The following is an 18,361-nucleotide window of genomic DNA, read 5'->3' as shown; positions in this document are numbered from 1 at the left end:
AGTTAAATAAGCAGGGTGACAATATACAGCCTTGACGTACTCCTTTCCTGATTTGGAACCAGTCTGTTGCTCCATGTCCAGTTCTAACTGTTGCTTCTTGGCCTGCATACAGATTTCTCAGGAGGCAGGTCAGGTGGTCTGGTATTCCCATCTCTTGAAGAATTTTTCAGTTTGTTGTGATCCACACAGTCAAAAGCTTTGATGTAGTCAATAAAGCAGAAGTAGATGTTTTTCTGGAACTCTCTAGCTTTTTCCATGATCCAGTGGATGTTGGCAATTTGACCTCTGGTTCCTCTGCCTTTTCTAAATCCAGCTTGAACATCTGGAAGTTCATGGTTCATGTACTGTTGAAGCCTGGCTTGGAGAATTTTGAGCATTATTTTGCTAGCGTGTGAGATGAGTGCGATTGTGTGGTAGTGTGAACATTCTTTGGCATTGCCTTTCTTTGGGATTGGCATAAAAACTGACCTTTTCCAGTCCTGTGGCTGCTGCTGAGTTTCCAAATTTGCTGGCATATTGAGTGCAGCACTTTGACAGCATCATTTTTTAGGATTTGAAATAGCTCCACTGGAATTCCATCACCTCCACTAGCTTTGTTCATAGTGATGCTTCTTAAGGCCCTCACTTCACATTCCAGGATGTCTGGCTCTGGGTGAGTGATCACACCATCGTGGTTATCTGCATCGTGAAGATGTTTTTTGTATAGTTGTCCTGTGTATTCTTGCCACCTCTTCTTAATATCTTCTGCTTCTGTTAGGTCCATACCTTTTCTGTCCTTTATTGAGCCCATCTTTGCATGGAATATTCCCTTGGTATCTCTAGTTTTCTTGAAGAGATCTCTAGTCTTTCTCATTCTATTGTTTTCCTCTATTTCTTTGCACTGATCACTGAGGAAGGTTTTCTTATCTCTCCTAGCTATTCTTTGGAACTCTGCATTCAAGTGAGTGTATCTTTCCTTTTCTCCTTTGCCTTTTGCTTTGTCTTCTTTCCTCAGCTATTTATTTATAAGCCCTCCTCAGACAACTGTTTTGCCTTTTTGCATTTCTTTTTCTTGTGGATGGTCTTGATCACTGCTATTCCTTAAACACCTGCTGTGTACAAGGCGCTGTAGACGTTGGCGGGGAGTGGGGTAGACAGCAAACTAGGGAATAGCCAGATCCCTGTGTCTGAAGAGAGGGTCAGAGACAAGGGGATGAGGAGACCTGGGGAAGGGAGTGGTCGTTTCTTCCTGGGTGATGGTCAGGGGTGCTGAGCCAGGAGGAGGGGTGCGAGGGGAGCCGGCCAGGCAGCAGAAAGAGCGAAATGGGGTTGTTGAAGCTTCAGCGGATCTTTTGGCAGGGGAGTGGAGGGGCGGGGAAGGTGAGAATGCACCTTGGTCCGTTGGTCCTGGGGCGACAGGCCCGGCTTTTGGTGCCTCTGTCAGTCAGTCGTCGGCTCCAGTTAACTTGGACTGGAAGGAGGGACGAATCTCTCGATAGCCCTGGGCTGAGTAGCCCCCCAGTTCGGCCAAGGGCCCTCCCTGGTGATGGCAGCAGCGGGTAATACTCAGGGCAGCTCAGGGGGTGCTCCACCCCCATCCCGCCCCCCCTATGAGATGTGACTTGTGCATCCCCCCACCCCATGACATTTGGGTTGTGCGCACATGTCCCTCAAGTCCAAGTTGAAGCTGAGGCCCAGCCGATCCCTGGGAGGCCATCCTCTCTCCTCCCTTTCTCCAAGGGAGCTCTTTTCTGCCTGACCCCGGGGCTGTGCTTGACCCCTCTGAGGTGGGGTATGGCCAGAGAGGCTCTGCCCACACCCCTGCTGCCCCTCAGCCACCACGCTGAAGTGCCCACACCTTTCCTTCCAGCCATTCCCCTCACCGCTTATGGACCCATGGCGGCGGCGGCAGCAGCAGCAGCTGTGGTTCGAGGGACAGGTGAGGCCGTCTGCGGTGCAGGGGGCGAGGGGGATGGGGGACAGATAAGTCTAGAGGGGAGGGGAGGTGGCCACGGCCACCCCTTTCCAGAGGGACTCACTTATTCTTTCACTCAAGGACTATGAACTGAGCACCTGGCAGGCCCGCCAGGAAGGAGACAGGTGTGGTCTCTGCCCTCCAGAGCTTGCAGGCTGGTGGGGCGGCAGGTGTTAAAAAGGCGATCCCATGTTATAGCCCCACCGGGGGAAGTCAGGTGTCAGAGAGGGGCCTCTCAGGAAGGGCTGCCAGGAGGTTGCTCCTCTTAACTTCCAATCTGAAGGCAAAGAGAAGAAAAGGTATTCCCAGCAGAGGGACACGCAGGTGCCAAGGCTTGGAGGCCAGTTAGCATGGGTGGAGTGGAGGAGTGAAGAATGGAGACAAGGAACCAGATTCTAGGGAAACACCAAACATTTTAAATAGCAGAGTGATGATCATTTTAGACAGCGCAGGCAGCTGCAGGGTGGGGACAGGTGGGAAGGGCTCCACTAGGGAGGGGCAGTCAGTAAGGAGGCTGCTGAGCCGTGGCACCGGAGATAAAGAGGGCCCTGGGCTGAGGCTGGTGGGGGTGGACGGACTCTGGGCAATCTCCAGGCAGTGGTCCCACAACACTCTGCTGGATGTGGGGGTGAGGCCGAGGGGGAGGGTCAAGGTCGAGGGAGGGGGTGGGATGGGTTGGGGGGGTTGCTGCGGGGTCACCGTGGGCGCCGGGGCTATCACCGTCTTCTTTCTGGGTTGCCAGGCTCTCACCCCTGGACGATGGCTCCCCCTCCAGGTTCGACTCCCAGCCGCACAGGGGGCTTCCTGGGGACCACCAGCCCCGGCCCCATGGCCGAGCTCTACGGAGCAGCCAATCAGGACTCGGGGGTCAGCAGTTACATCAGCGCTGCCAGCCCCGCCCCCAGCACTGGCTTCGGCCACAGTCTTGGGGTGAGTGGCCCCCAGACCTGGAGGCCCCAGAAGTTGAAGGAGGGAGAGACCTTGTCTGTCTTTCGGGGGAGGGGGAGAAGAGAGGCAAGAGATAATGGATGGGAGACCTGGGATCAGTGAGAGTTATCATTCACTTGTTCAGTGGGCATTTATTGATTGCCCTCTGTATGCCAGGCATTGGGTGGGCTCTGGGAATACTGTGCAAATGAGGCTCAGCATCTCTGCCTGCATGGAGGCTAGATTCTATCTCAGGGGTGCCCTGCTTTTAACCAGGGTTCTGGTTATCTGCAGATTCTCAGGCCCTACCCTGGATAATCTACCCTAGGAGAAAGTAGGGGTGATATGGGCAGGGCTAGAGAAGGTCTGTGCCTTACCTGAGTCTCCAGTGGAAGAAAGGAGGAGCCCCTGGGCTTTCTCTGCCACCCCCCGGAATCTAGGAGTCAAATCCTTTTCTTTCCAGGGCCCCTTGATTGCCACAGCTTTCACCAATGGGTACCACTGAAGCAGGAAACAGGTGGCAGGAGGTGAGGAGGTGGGCTGGGGCTTTGGGGTGTGGGTGGCACCTGGGAGGCTAGCGTTGAGCAGTGCAGTCTGGGACATAGACTTTCATGGAACCCACAGCTTCAGTGGGGAGACAGACCTTTATCCCAGCAATGGTCAAAGACCCGGAGAAGCTACTCAAACTGCTCCATAAAGAATGTAAATGATAGCCACCATAAGGCAGCATGTGCCGCTGCTCAGGCAAAGATTTTTTTTTTTAAGACTGTTGGGGCTCCGCAGTGATAAGAGAGGAGAGGAACCTGTGCAAATCGGCTCAGGTTTTTCAAAGGGCAGGGTTTATCTGGACTAAACATTTCATGCCCATAACACAGTGATTCTACTTCTAGGCATTTATTTTTATAACTGAAATGCCTATCAACAGGAGAGCGGTTAAATAGACTGCATGCATGCACTGGAATATCCAACAGGTGAAACAGGATACTGTCCACATATCTACATATACAGAGAGCGAGGGGGAGGGGAAGACACTGCACACACAGCCATCATGCTGTGTACAGTGGGGCGCTCTGGGTCCCAGCGACACTTCCTTTGTTTGTCCATTTGTGCATTCCAACAACTATTTATTGAGCATTTGTTTCAGGAAGGGGTGGTAGAAGACCAAAAAGGCTCGCCTCTCTCTACAGACAAAAAAAACGTCAGCAGTTGAGATCATTCTAAATTGCACGTGAGAGGTCTACCTGCTTCAGGGGTTCAGAGCGCAGTCCCTGAGAAGGTGACATTGGAACGAATCCAGCCATCCAGAAATCTAGGGAAAGAGGGTTCCAGACAGGGAGCAGGAGATGCGAAATATATGCACAAAGCTTGCCTAGGAAGGGATTAGGGAAAGAGGCCTTAGGCACGAGGAGACGTGGGTTCTGCGGGCCGCAGGGGGGGGGGGGGGGGGGCAGGACCCGCTAACCCGCTGCTGTATTCCAGCGCCCTGGCCTGCAGCTGACTGAGGACCACGAGTGAGCCAGCGAGGGGGCGGGGACACCTCAGCCGCAGCCGCCGCCCCCTCCCCCGCAGCGACTCGGACCGCTACTGCCTGCCCCCTACTCCCTGGGCCCCCTGGCCCCTGCCCTGCTGCCCCTCCACCTCACCCCCGGACATCCATGTCTGGCTCCCCTACTAACCTCCCCCTCTTCCGCCCCTGGCCCTTTCCCCCACCTCCCGTCCTACCTGCTTTTATTTATTTTGGATTAGCCGGTTGCCCCCGCCCGCCCGCCGCCTCCCCCGCCCCCCATTCTCCTCTCCGCGCCACCCCCCCACGTCGGGTCTGCGCCCCTCTCCCCTCCGCGCCCCCATAGGACCCCCCCACCCAGAAGGCTTTTGTATTTGTGCATAGCTAGAGTGAGGGCGGAGGGGGCCTGCTACAGGCGACAGCCACAACCCTGGTTTTTTTATTCTGATTTTTCCTTCCTTTTCTCTTTCCTTTTTGTTTTGTTCTGTTTTTTAAAGAAACGGTTTTTTAAACTATTTCTAGGTTTGTGAATGTGAAGCCCCAGGCCGCAGGGGGCAAGGGGCCAGGTGCCCCCCCACCAGCTGAGAACAAAATGTCTATGTGGGTGTGGGGCCCTGGCCAGCTCCCTCCAGCCCTGGAGAGGAGGACAGGCTGAGGAGGCCAGGCCGAGCCCCTGGAACCATCCCGTCCTGTATCATATATGTAAATACTGTGAGGTGAAGCCCCTACCCGTCTCTAAGACCCCTTGGGGGCGAGGGCATCGCCTCACCCCACCTGCGTTTCTGTACCTCCCTCTCAGACACCGTTACTGTAAGCTTGCAGGCCTCAACTGTGGCCAAGGCAGGCCCCGCTCTCTCAGGCCCTATGGGGTCAAAGGCCTTGGGCCCGTTCACCCCAAAAAAAAACCCAGTGTGGGGGCGAGGGAAGAGAAGGGCTCGCCCGGAGCCACTGGTGGAAAGGAATTAACTCTCCAAAGGTCACCCCCGCCCGCCCCCTACCTGGTCAGGCCTTCATGGTCTCTGCCCTGAGCCCCCCATGAGTGGGCATTGGGGGTGGGCACTTTGGGAAGGGGCGGACCCCAGGGGAAAGCAAAGGGCTTCTCAGGGAACCCCCACATTCTCTCACTGAAGTTCCCCACCAGGATGGTCCCGTGGCCAGAGCCCCGAGTCCCTGGGCCCTCTTCGAAGGAAAGAGGCTCAGGTCATGACTTCATGAACAGCGAGTGACCAGGCTGGTGTGGCGGGGTGGAGCCTCCCACCCACCCACTGCCTGCCCGTGTCCTCTCCCCCAGGTCTGGGGCTGGGAACCTAAGCTCCCTTCCTCATCATAGTCCCCTCCCCTGAAAATCCCCTTTGGAGAGTTAATTGTCTGTGTGAGGTGCTTAACCTATTAGCCCTGAGAACACAAAGCAATAATCTTTGTTACTGAGATGCGCGGCTATTCGTGGTTTTTTTTTTTTTTTTAATGTTTCCTAATAAAAGAGAAGCTGCATTTTATTGGTTTTTATTTTTAATTTTCTACACACTTGAGCTGAGTCATGAGAGACTTAGCTTTCCTCTCCTCCCCTTCCTGTGATCCCCCACCCCACTGGGCCCACCCATGGGCTCAGGGCCTTGGAATTCCGTTTTCTGATTTGTTTGGGAAATTTTTTTAAAAAGATGTTACACGGTGTTTTGAAGCCAGCAAGTTACCACCCTCCGGTGTCTCTTCTCTCCACATCTGTAACTTCTTTTTCCAGGTTTTATTTTCAGTTTTGAATTCCTAATAAATTATTTGAAAACGGGCCTGAGCTTGTGTCTTGTATCTCTCTGTGTGTTCAGAACTTGGTACCCCAGTGATACCCTGTTTTCCCTTAATTTCTGTTTTCCTCCTGGAATAATCTTTACTTTCTTGTCAATCCAGCTCCCATCTCCAATTTCTTGACCAGCCTCAAAACTTGGTGTTGATGATGAGATACCATTTTATACCCAGTAGGATGGCCATCATCAGAAAACCAGAAAATAACAAACGTTGGTGAGGATGTGGAGAAATGGGAACCCCTGTTGCATTGCTAGTAAGAATGTAGGATGGGCAGTTACTGTGGAAAACAGTGTGGCAGTTCTTCAGAAAGCTAAACATCAAAATACCATATGATCGAGCAATTCCACTCCTCAGTATACACCCAAAGGAATTGAACATAGGGGCTCAAAAAGATGCGGTGCACCAATGTTTACAGTAGCATTATCCACAATAGCCAAAAGATGGAAGCCACCCATGCATCTGTCAACAGATGAATGGATAAATAAGGCCTTTCCATACAGTGGAATATTATTCAGCCATAAGAAGGACTGAAGTATTGCTGTGTGCTACAACATGGATGAACCTTGAAGAGTTAGGCTAAAAATGAAAGAAGTCAGACACAAAAGGACAAGTATGATTCTATACATTTGCGGTACCTATTAATAGAGTCAGCAAATTCATAGGGACAGAAAGTAGATTAGAGGCTGGGGAGGAGGGAGTAGGGAGTTATTGCCTAGTGGTTACAGAGTTTCTGTTTGGGATAGTGAAAACATTTAAGAAATGGATTGTGCATAACATTGTGGATATAATTAATGCCATTGAACTATACACTGAAAAATGATAAACTGGGAAGGGGCTGTAAAAAATAGTAAATTTTGTTATGTATTTCTTGCCACTTAAAAAAAAAAAAAAAAAAGCTTGGCATCGAACCCCTTACTCTCATGTGCTCAGTTGTGTCTGGCTCTTTGCAGCCCCATGGACTGTAACCTGCCAGGCTCCTCTGTCCAAAGAATTTTCCAGGCAAGAACACTGGATCGGGTTGCCATTTCCTACTCCAAGGGATCTCTTAAGTCTCCTGCATTGGCAAGCAGATTTTTTTACCACTAGCATCACCCTTACCCTGGTTTGCCTCAAACTCAGAATCCTAAGAGGGTGAGGCAGGAAAACCAGCTCAGGTGGGTGTGGGTAATCCCCAAAAGTTAAATGTGGTGGTTCCAACACCTGGCTCCTCCCTTTCCTAGCTGAGGGTCCTCAACCTCTCTGAGCCTCAATTTCCTCATCTATTAATGGGAATGATATAAAAGGTCACATGGTAAGATTCTGTTTATGTGAAATAGCCAGAAAAGGTAAATCCATAAGAGATAGAAAACAGATTGGTTGGGGCTGGAGGGTGAGGGGCAAAGGGGAATAAACTCAATGGTTAAGGGATTTCCTGTGGGGTGATGAAAATGTCATCAAAGGTGGTGGAGGCATGACATTGTGGATCTAATAAAAGCCACTGGATTGGTCACTTTGAAATGGTTATTTTCTAATGTATAGAGGAATTTCACCTCAACAAATTTAAAAAGAGAATGGCAGCAGTAACTAGGGTAGTTGTTAATTAAACAGGGAGGGCAGACAGAGGATTCAACACCAGGCAGGGCACAAAGTAAGTGTTTAGTGAGTAGTAGCTGCTATGAATCCCAAGGTCCCTCCAGGTGATTGGGGCTCAGCAGTGGCTGCCCCCTCCTGGGTGGTCCCCACTGGCTCCCACACTCATTCAACAAATACTCCCTTAGCATCGACTGCGCGCGCATCACTGTTAAGAACTGAGAGGGTGACCAATCTGTCCTGCTTTGCCAGGGACTTTTCTGGTTTGAATACAGGAAACTCTGTGTCCCAAGAACCCTTCAGTCCTTGAGGGGGAAAGCAAAATCAGAACAATTAGTCATCTGAAAGGCAGTGATTTCAGTTGAGTGTGTAGGGGGTGTCAAGTTCTGCTAAAATCTGCAAGAAGGGTAAGAATTAACTAGGCAAGGCTCACATGAGAGGAGCGTACCAGGAGGAGAGACCAGCAGTTGCAAAAGCTTTGAAATGGGAGAAAGCACAAGGACTTCAACCAGAGAGCTGAGAGAAGTCTTCCTGTGGCTGGAGAAGAGGGTATTCCACCCCACTCTTGACTGGGAGGTAGGTAGGGGCAGAGGAAACTGGGCCTCTAGGCTGATCTTGTTCCTTATATAAGAGCCATGGGAAGGCATGAAGGGTTTCAGGCAGTGGGGTGAAAGACTGATGACGTGATGTAATTGGGTTTGCGTTTGAACATGTCACCAGCCCACACCGTAGGGAAAAGATTTGAGGAACGCCATTGTGGAAGGGAGCACAGGGTCACTAAGGAGGCTGCTGCAACCATCTGGGCAAGGGATGCTGGGGCAGGTACCAGGTATTGGAGTTTGGTGTGGCTTGAGAGCTGGACTTGTAAGGGACTGGATGGGAAAGAGAGTAAGGAGAGGGAGTACGGGGAGAGTTCCTGGGTTTCTGAAGAAGGTCAGCTTCCTCGGTGGTTGTACTCAGTTTGAGAAATATTTCCAGCTGAGCCCAGATGTACTGGAAACAGAGTGATGAGAGAGGGGGAAGGGAAACAGCCCCTTAAGGTGACCCCAGCCAAGTTAAACCCAGTCCAGTGTTACCGAAGGCTTTCTGGGAACTTCCGGACAGCCCACATTCTGCGCTCAGTGCCGGATTAAGAGGCAAGAACATGCAGGTTCAAATCCTATTTCCATCACTTTCCAGCTGTGTTGACTTTGAGCCAGAACTTAAGTTCTCTGAACCTGTTTAATCATCTATAAAAACGAGATGACGACAAAAATAATAACTATGTCAGAAGATGGTTGTTAGGATGAAAAACAACATAACACTCTTCGCCCAGGGCTGAACAGACAGAAGCACTCAGTAAATGGTAGGTGTGCTTAAGCATTTCCTAGAAGCAGGAGCCGTGTCCTCCAGGGGCTGGCCAGCGTGACCTTGGTAGAGTGTGGGTATGTCATCACCTGAAGGAGTCAAGAAGCTAAACTTAGCCATTCTTTCCACTGGAGAGTGTGTTTTTCCCAGGCTGGGAGAAGCTGTGCTGTACACACCTGTGAAGGGCAACAGCAGGTCACAGTGCAGATCCCAGGGGCCTGGTGGGCTATCAATGACCTGCCAGGTCTATCCCGCTGCCACCTCCATGTCCCCTGCAGAGGTCTGGGTTGTCACATCTATCTTGTCTCTTTCCAGGGGGAGAGGGTTCCAGTAGCAGTCTGACCCCTCTCCCACCAGCTGCTTTGCTTAAGCCCTGGCACAAATTACACGTGGGAGTTTGCCCAGCCTGCCCTTGTGGAAGACTTCCAGCTGGCTGGGGTCGCGGGGAGAGAAGCAGGCAGGACTAAACCTCCTTCTGGCCTCCAGGGGCCTTTGACATTCCCACCTGCTACTACAATTCCCTGTTGTGAGGTGACATTGCGTTATCATCAGTGCCAGATCCAACTCACGTCCTGCTGTGTGACATTGAGGCAGTTACTTAACCTCTCTGAGCCTTTGCCTCTCTGTAAAGTGGAGTTCGTCCTTGGACCTGCCTCAGAGGGCTGTGCCAGGTTCTTAGCATGCAACTTGGACTATTAGTAGTCAGTAAATGGTAGTTAATACTATTAGCCTTAGAGGATTTTTATAGCATCAGCTACTCCTCCTTCTTCAGATCACCCCCAAACAGGAGCAGTGCCTATTCTCAGCCCCAAAGAACCCTACACAAGAGGGACTTAGCATTTTGTTGGCCACTACTCCTCTTTTCCTGGGCAGCCTTTACTCATTCTGAAGAGGGAGAACCACTTGCCAGGCTAAAATTGGGTCCTAAGTTAACCCTGTTCTTCTTCCAGGAGCTCTCACAGGTCTCCTCCCTACACCTCTGGGCCGGCCCCGGGACAGGTGCTGTGACACCCTGAGGGGCACTATGCAATAGAACCTTCTGTGACGATGGAAACGTTCTAAGTTCGCGCTGTTCAAACCACAGCACCTGGCCATTTGTAGCTATCGAACACTTGCAATATGGCTGGTGGGACTGAAAAGCCAATTTTCAATATTATTTGGTAGTAATGAACTTAAACAGCTACTTGTAGCTAATGGTTACGATAGCTATTGGCTATGGTACACTGGTATGCACGCTGGCTAATGGACTGATGTAGAATAGCTAGAGGCAAGTAGGAAGAGATGGGTGGTGAAAACCCTGGATCAAATAGGGGCAGAGTCAGGCCCAGGCAAATAAATCAATTCCCCTTTCTGGGCCTGTTTCCCCATCTGCTTACTAAATGCTGTTTCAGTGTTATCGCATTAGCTGAAGGACCTTTTTCTGGGGCTCTTGGACTTGGAATGAAACCAGGAAGCTCTTCCAGACTGATTTCTTCTTTCTTGCCCCCAGTACCTGTTCAAGGGCAAAGTACAGAGCTGGAATTCTGGGGTGCATGCTTCAGCAGAGGTCACAAGAGTCAGAATTATCAGTTCTGCTCTGATTCATGTGACATAACCTAACATAACCTTGCCAAGGGCAAATGGAGGTGTCTCAGTGGGAAGAGACAGGTGTGGATTCAAGTCTTGGCATGGCCATTCCCAGCTTCATCCCAGGCTAAACCTCATCTAGAAGTTCTCATCTGGAAAGCGTTCTCATCTAGAAAGTGCCCAAGATCCATTCCAAGACAAGAGATGATCAAACCCAGCATGGCCATGGGATGAAAATGACACTTCACCTCAGTGAACTTCCTCCCCAAAACCCATTGCTAACCCCCAGTCTTACCATGAGAAAAACATGAGACAAATTCCAGGAGAGGGGCATCTTATGATACACCTGACTAGTATTCCTCAAAATGCCCAGGTCCAGGGGCTTCCCTGGCAGTCCAGTGGTAAAGACTCCACACTGCCAATGAAGAGGACATGGGTTTGACCCCTGGTCGGAGCCACCAAGCTCTTCAGTCCATGGGATTCTCCAGGCAAGAATACTGGCTGCTGCTGCTGCTAAGTCGCCTCAGTCATGTCCGACTCTGTGCGACCCCATAGACGGCAGCCCACCAGGCTCCCCCGTCCCTGGGATTCTCCAGGCAAGAACACTGGAGTGGGATGCAATTTCCTCCTCCAGAAGATCTTCCCAACCCAGGGACTGAACCCATGTCTCCTGGGTCTCCTGCATTGCAGCCAGATTCTTTACCACTAGCACCACCTAAGAAGCCCAAAATAATAGCAAGTCATGTCTTACGAAGTGAATTTCACCTAAAAAATGTTATATAGACCTTTGATATGACAGTTGTAAAATTCTTTTTATTCTACAAGTCAGATCCAATTCCCAAGTCCAGGGTTTTCTTACAAATCCGCTGTGGGGGACTGGGAGAGGGAGTGGTATTGCTGGAGTGGGGAAGAAAATTCAAGGTGTGCCTTAGAATCAGAGGTCCTAAGTTGGAGCCCCTGCTTTGCATTTGCTAGCTGTGTGATCTGGGGCAAGTCGCTTCACTTCTCTGAACCTGTTTCCTCACCAGCAAAGTGCATGATTGATGGGAACCTTTCAATGAGACCCACAGCCCAGACTCAGGCTAATGAGAGGACCTGGAGGCAATAGTCACTTCCTTCCCATCCCCCTTCTCCCAGTTGTTCAACAAGGTTGACAGCCACCCCTCCACACACACACATGCGCACACACACACAGTGTTGAAGCTGGACTGAGTAAAAAGGGGTGGGTAAAAGAAAAAAAAGAAGAGAAAAGGAAACACACACACACAGAAAAGGGTTGGGTATGAGGGTCAAAATTCCAAGGTGTGCAACTCCACATATAATCCCTTTCATTCCAAAGGGTGGATGACAAATACTCACACTGCTTCCAAGGACCCCCGGCTGGCAGGGCTTGCTTGTTGCTCAGGATTATTTCTGCAACAGACTCAAGGCCAACTCAGAGTCAGCAGGGAGCAAAGCAAACACAACAGTCTTATCTCAGGGCAGCAGGGCAGCTATAAGGCGGGAGCCCATAGTGACATCAGTTTTTGCTCACCAACCTGACAACAGGATGAGACTCCTGGTGTTGGCTGCTCTGCTCACAGGTAGGCAAGTGCCCTCAGCCCCGCCCCTTCCTGCCCTGGGACCTCTCTCCTCGGCAATGGGGGCCAGAGGTCACAGGGATGGCCAGACCGAGGGTCTTTTTCAGGGCTCACCATGGGGCTTAAGAGCTCCCATATTGGGGTCCCCTCAAATCCCCCTCGATGGGCTTTCCAAGTGGCACTAGCGGTAAAGAACCCAGCTGCCAATGAGGTGGGGATTCAGTCCCTGGGTTGGGAAGATCCCCTGGAGGAGGGCATGGCAACCCACTCCAGTATTCTTGCCTGGAGAATTCCCATGGACAGAGGAGTGTGGCGGGTAACAGTCCACCAGGCCACAAAGAGCCAGACATGACTAAAGTGACTTAACACACACAAATTCCCCCACATTTGGCATCTTCTCCACCTTTGGGTCTGAACTCAGATGACCCATCTCAGAAAGGCTTACCCTCCTTGTCCATCCAAGCTAAGAGCACCCCTTCTCCCTCTCCTTGGAGTGGGCCGCTATTGCCTTCTCTGGGGGATCTTCATAACCCAGAGATGGAACCTGCATCTCCTGCGTGGCAGGCAGATTCTTTACCACTAAGCCATGGGCTTGGTACAAGGGCTTCTCAGTGCCTGTCTTGGCCTGCAGCATGCCTCTTGTTGATTCATTTCATTTTTTATCTCACACCCACACCTAAGCACGGACTCCTTGAGAGCAGTGATAGTGCTGTTTGCACCATTTAATGAATGGATTAATAGAATCAGAATTAACTAGAATTCAAATCACACCTCATTCAGCCATTATTCATTCACTCAACATTGATGGTATCAGAGTCTCTAAGGTATCAGGCTCAGGGTTGAGACTGAGGACTCAGCCATGCTCCCTGTCTGGGGTGCGCTCATGCACTCGAGCAGTACCTCCGTGCAGGTCTGGCCTCTGCAAAGAGCAGAACTGGTGGGATCAGAGAGAAAGAAAGAGGAGGGAAGCAGGAGAGGGGTCCGGAGAGGGGCCAAGGCGGTCAGGCCACTCCTGTCTGAGCACAGCTCCACCACTCCTCCGGGGCCTGCTCCTGGATGTAGCTGCTGTCAGCTGCCACCGTGGAGGCTGCTCTTGAGAGAAAGTGACCAGCTGCCACCCTTCCTGAGTCCTGGAGCCTAAGCACTTGGAGTGACTCCAGTGTCCACAGCATATCAAGGACAGGAAGGGCCAGGCATGGGGCAAAGAGACGACACTAGGGGCTGAAATCATTTAGCACCATCTTTATGGCACTAAATCTCACAGGTAGGGCTCTACACCTGAAGTAAAGAGGTCCTAGGAACTTACACTGGTAGTCCAGTGGCTAAGACTCTGTGCTCCCAATTCAGGAGCCTGGGTTCGATCTCTGGTCAGGAAACTAGATCGAACATGCTGCAGCTTAAAATCCTGCATGCTACAACGAAGATTGGCTGCAACTAAGACCTATCACGGCCAAATAATTTTAAAAAAGAAAAGAGGTTGTCCTGTTGAGAATGGAGGCCACATGGGCCTCCTCACCATTCTTCACACTCCTGGCCCCCCTCAACCTCGTCTTCCCCAACCCAACCCCCCATTTAGATTCCCTTACTGTGCTTCAGTTTTGCTGCCTTCTAACACAATATCTGATTCCCTTATTTATTACCTTTATTGCTTACTGTTTTTTCCTGTACTAGATCATGAGCTCAGTGAGGTTACAGATTTTTTTAATGTGTTCACTGATGTGTCTCCAGGGCAGTGACTAGCATATAACAGGTGCTCAATAAATATTTACTGAATAAATAATGGAAATAGTTTTAAATTATCATATATTCACACAAAAACTAGTACACAAATGTTCACAGCAGCACTATCCATAACAGCCAACAAGGAGAAACAACCCAAATGTCCGTCAAATGAGGAACAACCAAAAAAATGTGATCTGTCCATACAATGGAATATTAATCAGCCATAAAAAGGACTGAAATGCTGATACCTGTGATAACAAGGATAAAGCTCAAATCATATGTGAAGGGAAAGAAGCCATTCACAAAAGGCCATACATTGTATGATTCCATTTACACAAAGTGTTCAGAAGAGGCAATTCCATAGAAACAGAAAACAAATTAGTGGTTGCCAGAGGGAGGGGAGAAAGGGGAGTGATTGTTGATGGGCAGAGGGCATCATTTTGGGGTGTTGAAAATGTTGTGGAATTAGTATTGATGGTTGCACAATTCTGTGAATATACTAAAAACCACTGAATTGTGGCTTTGGTTAAAATGGTGAGTTTCACGTTTTGCGAGTGGTTTAGAAAATGCCCACTCGCTTTACCAGGTTCCTGTATCCAGCTATTTTCAGAGGAGGCAGCCGATGCAGGGTCAGGGGGACAGCATGGGGCCTGAGAGAGCAAGCAGGCAGTAAGGTCCCTGGGGCGCCGGCAGCCAACCAGGACATATCTGAACTCTGGCTGTGTCCTCCTGCAGTGGGCGCTGGCCAGGCCGGCCTCAACTCGAGGGCGTTATGGCAGTTCAACGGCATGATCAAGTGCAAGATCCCCAGCAGTGAGCCACTGCTAGATTTCAACAACTACGGCTGCTATTGTGGCCTGGGTGGATCAGGGACCCCTGTGGATGATCTGGACAGGTGAGTTGCTCTGCTGGGAAAGTCTCTCTGAGACGGAGGGAGGGCCAAAGACAAAGGTCTTCACGAAGCACACACAAAAAAAGGGTGGGGGAAAAAGGAAAAAAAACCACAAAGATTTGCCTATTTGCTAAAGTAACACGTTCACCTCTTAATCAAGGGGAGCGAGGGGAAAGCTGAAGGTTGGCGGGGGAGGGTGTGTGTGTGTGTGTGTGAACTGAAGGTTGGCGGGTGAGGGCATGTGTGTGTATGTGTGTGTGTGTGTGTGGCGGGGGAGGATGTGTGTGTGTGTGTTTGTGTGTGTGTGCACGGGCACGCGCGCTGCCCACTTTACCACACAAAACATCACTGCAAGGATTCAATCTTCCAGCTGGAGTGAAACCATCAGGACCAGTAACAGCCCCACCTGTTCCAAAGGAGCAAGTTCAGGCTGACTGCTGCCCTACCCATGCTCCTGCCTCAGCTCTGTTCCTCCCCTTCTCCAGGTGCTGCCAGACACACGACAACTGCTACAAACAAGCCAAGAAACTGGACAGCTGTAAAGTCCTCGTGGACAATCCCTACACCAACAGCTACTCATACTCATGTTCTAACAAACAGATCACCTGCAGCAGTAGGTTTACCATCTTGTTGGCTCTTGTTAGTGGGCATGGAGGGAAATAATAATAATGATAGCCACCACTGACTGATCATTTTCTTGGTGCCAGGCAGTATCTCCTTTAATCCTTGAAACAACCATATGGAATAGGTACTGTTATTATCCCCATTTTACAGATGAGGAAACTGAGGCTCAGAAGGCTGGACCAATTGTCCAAGGGCACACAGTCCCATAAATGGTGGTGTTTGGTTTTTGAACATAGGTCTATATCACTCCAAAACCTCTGCTTTTAACTGCCAAGCCATACTGCTTTGTTTATTTCATTAAAAGAGCTTAGAACTCCCACATATCAGGCTTTCTTTACATGCCAGGTACTAGGCAAGGTGTGCATTATGTGATAGGTCTTATTAAACCCATTTTACAGGTTAGGAAGCTGAGGCCCCAAAGTAGTCACTTGCTCCAAATCACACAACCTATGAGTGGTAGGGCTAGCATTTGAACTCAGTTGCTTCTGATTTTAAAGGCTCGGGTTTTAACCACTAAGTTATGCAGCATTCATGATGAAACATGTCCCTCCATGAAGGCAGTTCTGGAGAGCAAGACAATTCATAGAGGTGTAGGGTACTGTCTTGTGAGACCAGCATTCTAGATTTTCACTGCCCTTAATTTTGCAATCACAGATACATCCCAATTTTTGAAAGTTGTACTAACACTGGAATCACCATAGTCCAACTCCCAAAATGCCAAGAAAAGACTGACCTGGCATCCCATCACCCTAAGAAATAAACAGTTTCATGTCTCTGTATTCCTTTTAACCAGGGATCCAACCCCTGCAGAGGAAACGCAGAGTCTGCTGGACCACCAGGGAATTCCTTCAACCTGTTCCTTTAAATCGTATACACATTCTCTTCATCTCTCCAGCATTTTCTCTTTTCTCTCTGCTTTATTTTCTCCACAAAATTTCCTAACAGGTGACATATTAATGTTATTCCTTCATTTGCTGTCTCTCCAATAGAAAGGATTCACAAGATCAGAGTTGTCTGTTCTCTTCATGGCTGTGTCCCCAGAGTCTAGATCAGAGCCTGGAATCATAGGTGCTCTCCATGTAAATGTTTGATGAATGCAGTCTAGATACAATCTTGCAATGTGTTTTTCTCACTTATCACGTTATGACCATGTTTCCATGGTCTCACAGTCTTCCTTATTATTTCTTTCAAAGCTGCATAAAATAGCTTAATTTGCTTACACAGTCCCTGGTAACAGAGATTTCAGTTGTGCTCTACTTCAGAAAGCCAAATATACAGAAAATCATATTTTTGCCCTGAAACGTGATCAGTAAGAATTTCTTTCTATGGATTCTGGACTCCGTTACCAATCTGCTGAAAGCTATAGACACTCTCCCCAGGGAAACACACACACCACACATACACGTTTGCAAATAATTTATTTTTAATGCAACTGTCTTCTTCCCCTACAAGCAAGTCAAGAAGCCTGCAGCAGAAGACACTGATTCAAATTATAAACAATAACTTGCTAGACACACACTACTATATAAAAAATAGACAAATAACAAGGACCTATATAGTGCAGGGAACCATATTCAATATCTTATAATAACCTATAATGGAAAATAATCTGAAAAAGAAAATATAAATGTATAAGTGAATCACTTTTGCTATATACGTGAAACTAACACAACACTGTAAACCAACTAAACTTCAATAAAACAAAATTAAAAGAATAAAAACAATAACTCGCTAAATAATTATCTTATGCACACTTTATAATCTAATTAAGCACTAATTTATGCTTAATGAGTGGTTGAGGAAAACATTCATGATTTTTAAAAGAAAGGAGTAGAGAAACAAAACCTTAATACGAGTATTGAAGGTAAGCAGATATACATAATTAAATTATGGATAATAAAGCTGAAATGCATTTTAAATGTTATGTGTTGTTTCTTTGGGTTACAAATGTAAATGAGGTCAAAATAATATAATTTCAAATTCTCCAGTAATGTATGTCATAGAAAGCAGAAGGCATCTATAATTCTAATACCCAAGAAAACCAGTTATATATATATTGCATTTCAGATTTTTTCAGCATATACTATGCACTTTTTACTGTTAATAAAATATCTTAGAAATATTTCCATATATAGACACAACTATTTTAAACATCTGTATAATATTCTATTGTAAGGACATTCTGTAATCTTAAGAATATGTGCTTTAAAGTAGAGAAATTGGCTTACAAAACTTCAGTAAGTTGAAATGTAAAATATTTTGCTGCCTTGAGTATGTGTTTTAGTATTTCCCAGACAATTTGCAGTTGCTTATCTATGTTATCAGTGCTCTGTGGTTATATGGGTTTTAAGAGCAGTGAGTTCATTTAGAAGTGTGAAACAGAACATCCCAAAAGCAGCTATCATACCTTAGGATCACCAGATAAAATAGGCTGCCCAGTTAAAATTCGATTATCAGATAGACAAGAAATGATTTTTTTAAGTCTGTGTCCCAAACAGTGCATTTATTGTTGATCTGAAATTCCAGTATTTTTATTTGCTTTATCTGTCAACCCTAAATTGTACCAGGGGAATTGCCAGCAGATCGTTTCATTTCATTCTTCCTGCCCCTGGATAGTACAAAGCAGGAACAGCCTTGACTCAGTCCTCTGTTCTTGCTCTATTCCAGGCGAAAACAATGCCTGTGAGGCCTTCATCTGCAACTGTGACCGTAATGCTGCCATCTGCTTCTCAGAGGTGCCGTACAACAACGAGCACAAGAACCTGGACAAGAAGTACTGCTAGGTCTGAGTATCTTCCCAGGAAATTAGGATTCCCTTTGGGCCCTGTGGCTTTGAGCTTATACCATATCCTCCAATAAAGCACCTATTGAAAGGC

The 18,361-nt window shown here is 48.5% G+C and overlaps 2 protein-coding genes and 1 long non-coding RNA gene across 6 annotated transcripts in view; 2 read left to right on the top strand and 1 right to left on the bottom strand.

Annotated features, from left to right (window-relative positions):
• Nucleotides 1-6,169, top strand: part of MSI1 (musashi RNA binding protein 1) — a 24,868-nt gene extending 18,699 nt beyond the window's left edge. For 2 of the 4 annotated variants that reach the window (XM_042234077.2, XM_042234074.2), the window contains 4 exons: nucleotides 1,850-1,918; nucleotides 2,730-2,884; nucleotides 3,345-3,408; nucleotides 4,361-6,169. In XM_042234077.2, coding sequence (XP_042090011.1) covers nucleotides 1,850-1,918; nucleotides 2,730-2,884; nucleotides 3,345-3,386 — 266 coding nt within the window. In that variant the 3' untranslated portion in view covers nucleotides 3,387-3,408; nucleotides 4,361-6,169. Of the gene's footprint in view, nucleotides 1-1,849; nucleotides 1,919-2,696; nucleotides 2,885-3,344; nucleotides 3,409-4,360 lie in introns of all 4 variants that reach the window. The other 2 variants (XM_042234075.2, XM_027956616.3) reach the window with 1 other exon arrangement.
• LOC132658051 (uncharacterized) lies at nucleotides 5,873-12,248 on the bottom strand. Its single transcript, XR_009597057.1, has 2 exons — nucleotides 12,027-12,248; nucleotides 5,873-8,983 (listed from the first exon to the last, which is right to left on the bottom strand). It is a non-coding gene; the product is annotated as an uncharacterized LOC132658051 (long non-coding RNA).
• Nucleotides 12,189-18,361, top strand: PLA2G1B (phospholipase A2 group IB). The gene is made up of 4 exons (XM_004017414.5): nucleotides 12,189-12,250; nucleotides 14,705-14,864; nucleotides 15,347-15,474; nucleotides 18,153-18,361. Exons 1-4 carry the CDS (start codon nucleotides 12,217-12,219, stop codon nucleotides 18,266-18,268), a joined length of 438 nt encoding a protein of 145 aa, XP_004017463.1. The 5' UTR covers nucleotides 12,189-12,216; the 3' UTR covers nucleotides 18,269-18,361.

This window comes from Ovis aries, chromosome 17 (genome assembly GCF_016772045.2).
Source record: "Ovis aries strain OAR_USU_Benz2616 breed Rambouillet chromosome 17, ARS-UI_Ramb_v3.0, whole genome shotgun sequence".
Taxonomy (NCBI): domain Eukaryota; kingdom Metazoa; phylum Chordata; class Mammalia; order Artiodactyla; family Bovidae; genus Ovis; species Ovis aries.
This window is presented reverse-complemented; position numbering and strand designations above follow the sequence as displayed.

Bases quoted from the DNA above. Each gene is read 5' to 3' on its own strand.
- PLA2G1B (XM_004017414.5), top strand. From the start codon at position 12,217: ATGAGACTCCTGGTGTTGGCTGCTCTGCTCACAG. The intron at 12,251-14,704 runs GTAGGCAAGTGC...GTCCTCCTGCAG, and splicing joins GTTGGCTGCTCTGCTCACAG to TGGGCGCTGGCCAGGCCGGC. The intron at 15,475-18,152 runs GTAGGTTTACCA...GCTCTATTCCAG, and splicing joins CAAACAGATCACCTGCAGCA to GCGAAAACAATGCCTGTGAG.